This window comes from Trypanosoma equiperdum (assembly GCF_001457755.1).
Source record: "Trypanosoma equiperdum strain OVI genome assembly, contig: ctg_909, whole genome shotgun sequence".
Taxonomy (NCBI): domain Eukaryota; phylum Euglenozoa; class Kinetoplastea; order Trypanosomatida; family Trypanosomatidae; genus Trypanosoma; species Trypanosoma equiperdum.
Genome location: NW_027124875.1, coordinates 1 through 1,312, shown reverse-complemented (window position 1 = coordinate 1,312; position 1,312 = coordinate 1). Strand labels below are relative to the sequence as shown.

Here is a 1,312-nt window from a genome sequence, read left to right as displayed (position 1 = left end):
GGGGACAGTGGAAATAAGGGAATTTGTTGGTCCCGTGGCGAGGGGAAGGTTGGATGGAGCGTTGGCGGCCGCCAAGAGAGCGGAAAAGCGAGCTGTCCTAGCAGCTGATGGTAGCGAACTGAGAGGATTGTATGATTCCATTTGCAATGCGAAATGGAGCTATGTGATGTCGGGCTATGATGAAGAGCCACTTGGATTGAAAGTGTTCGATGGAAGACCGCCGCGCATGTGGACGAAGGAGGAAGTTGATGTAAGTCACGTTCCGAAAACTATGAACGAACCACTTCCTCGTCACGGTAACTTGGAGATTGCGGTACTCACATCTCAAGTGGGTTGGCCATACACGTCTTTCGAAAAGAACCCAAATGATTATGATATTAATCACAAGAAGGGAGTGGGGTACGTTTTTAATAGTGATGTTTATATCCGCAGGGAAACACTGAGGGTGTGGCATAAGGTTGAGGAACGGCTTAACCAGTGGCTTATGGGTGAAGTGGCTATCAATCCGATGTTTCATGTTGTTATTGGTACGCCTGGTATTGGGAAATCCTTTTCCGTGGGATCCCTACTGTTATACAAACTACTGCATTATGAAGCGAGTCAACTTCAGATTATCATATACGTTGTGGAGGGCGAGGCGTACGTGTTTCGTAAACCCAAAGGCGATCGAGCAGGATATGTTACGTTTTACAGTAATTATGAGAATGCATTTACAGTTGTTGAGCAAATAGTCAGAGATTCGAGTAGCGGTGAGGATATCAAGGGATACCTCATATTCGACGTGGCAAGGACCATCATGCTCCAGTGAAACCACCTGTTGGTTGTGCCGGTATTGCTTTGAGTTCTCCAAACGTTAGGCAATTCCATGAATGGTCCAAGCAAAACGGCGCTACACATTTTTACATGAACTGTGATACATTGAAGGATTTGGAAGCCATACACATATCGAGGTGGGGGAAAATTGCTCCTGCTTACGGTTGGAGTCCTCCAGTTGCGAAAGAGAAAATTGAAAGAGAATGGCAAGAAATTCAAGGTCGAATTCTTTTCGTTGGTCCACTGCTTCGTCATATAGGTAATTTGGTTTCGTATGACAGTCAGTGGACACTAATTCGGGGATACATTAACAAATTGAATGATACATATATGAATGATTACGCAGAAATTTTCCAAAACGCAGCTATGTGGCAAACAGACAAAGCATCACACAAGTTGGTGAGGGTTGTTCGAGTGAAGGAGGAGGAGCTTCTGAGTGATACGTATCGCTGCAGACCGCTTTCATCTTACACGGGACAAGCTATTTTAGACTTTCTGA

At 45.0% G+C, this 1,312-nt stretch overlaps 1 pseudogene across 1 annotated transcript; it reads left to right on the top strand.

The window, feature by feature from the left end:
- The first annotated feature begins 1 nt into the window (after window position 1).
- Window positions 2–885, top strand: TEOVI_000448600:pseudogene (annotated as a pseudogene). Its single transcript is given in 2 exon segments — window positions 2–787; window positions 790–885. Coding segments are annotated over 2 exon segments (882 nt in total).
- Window positions 886–1,312: the final 427 nt, after the last annotated feature.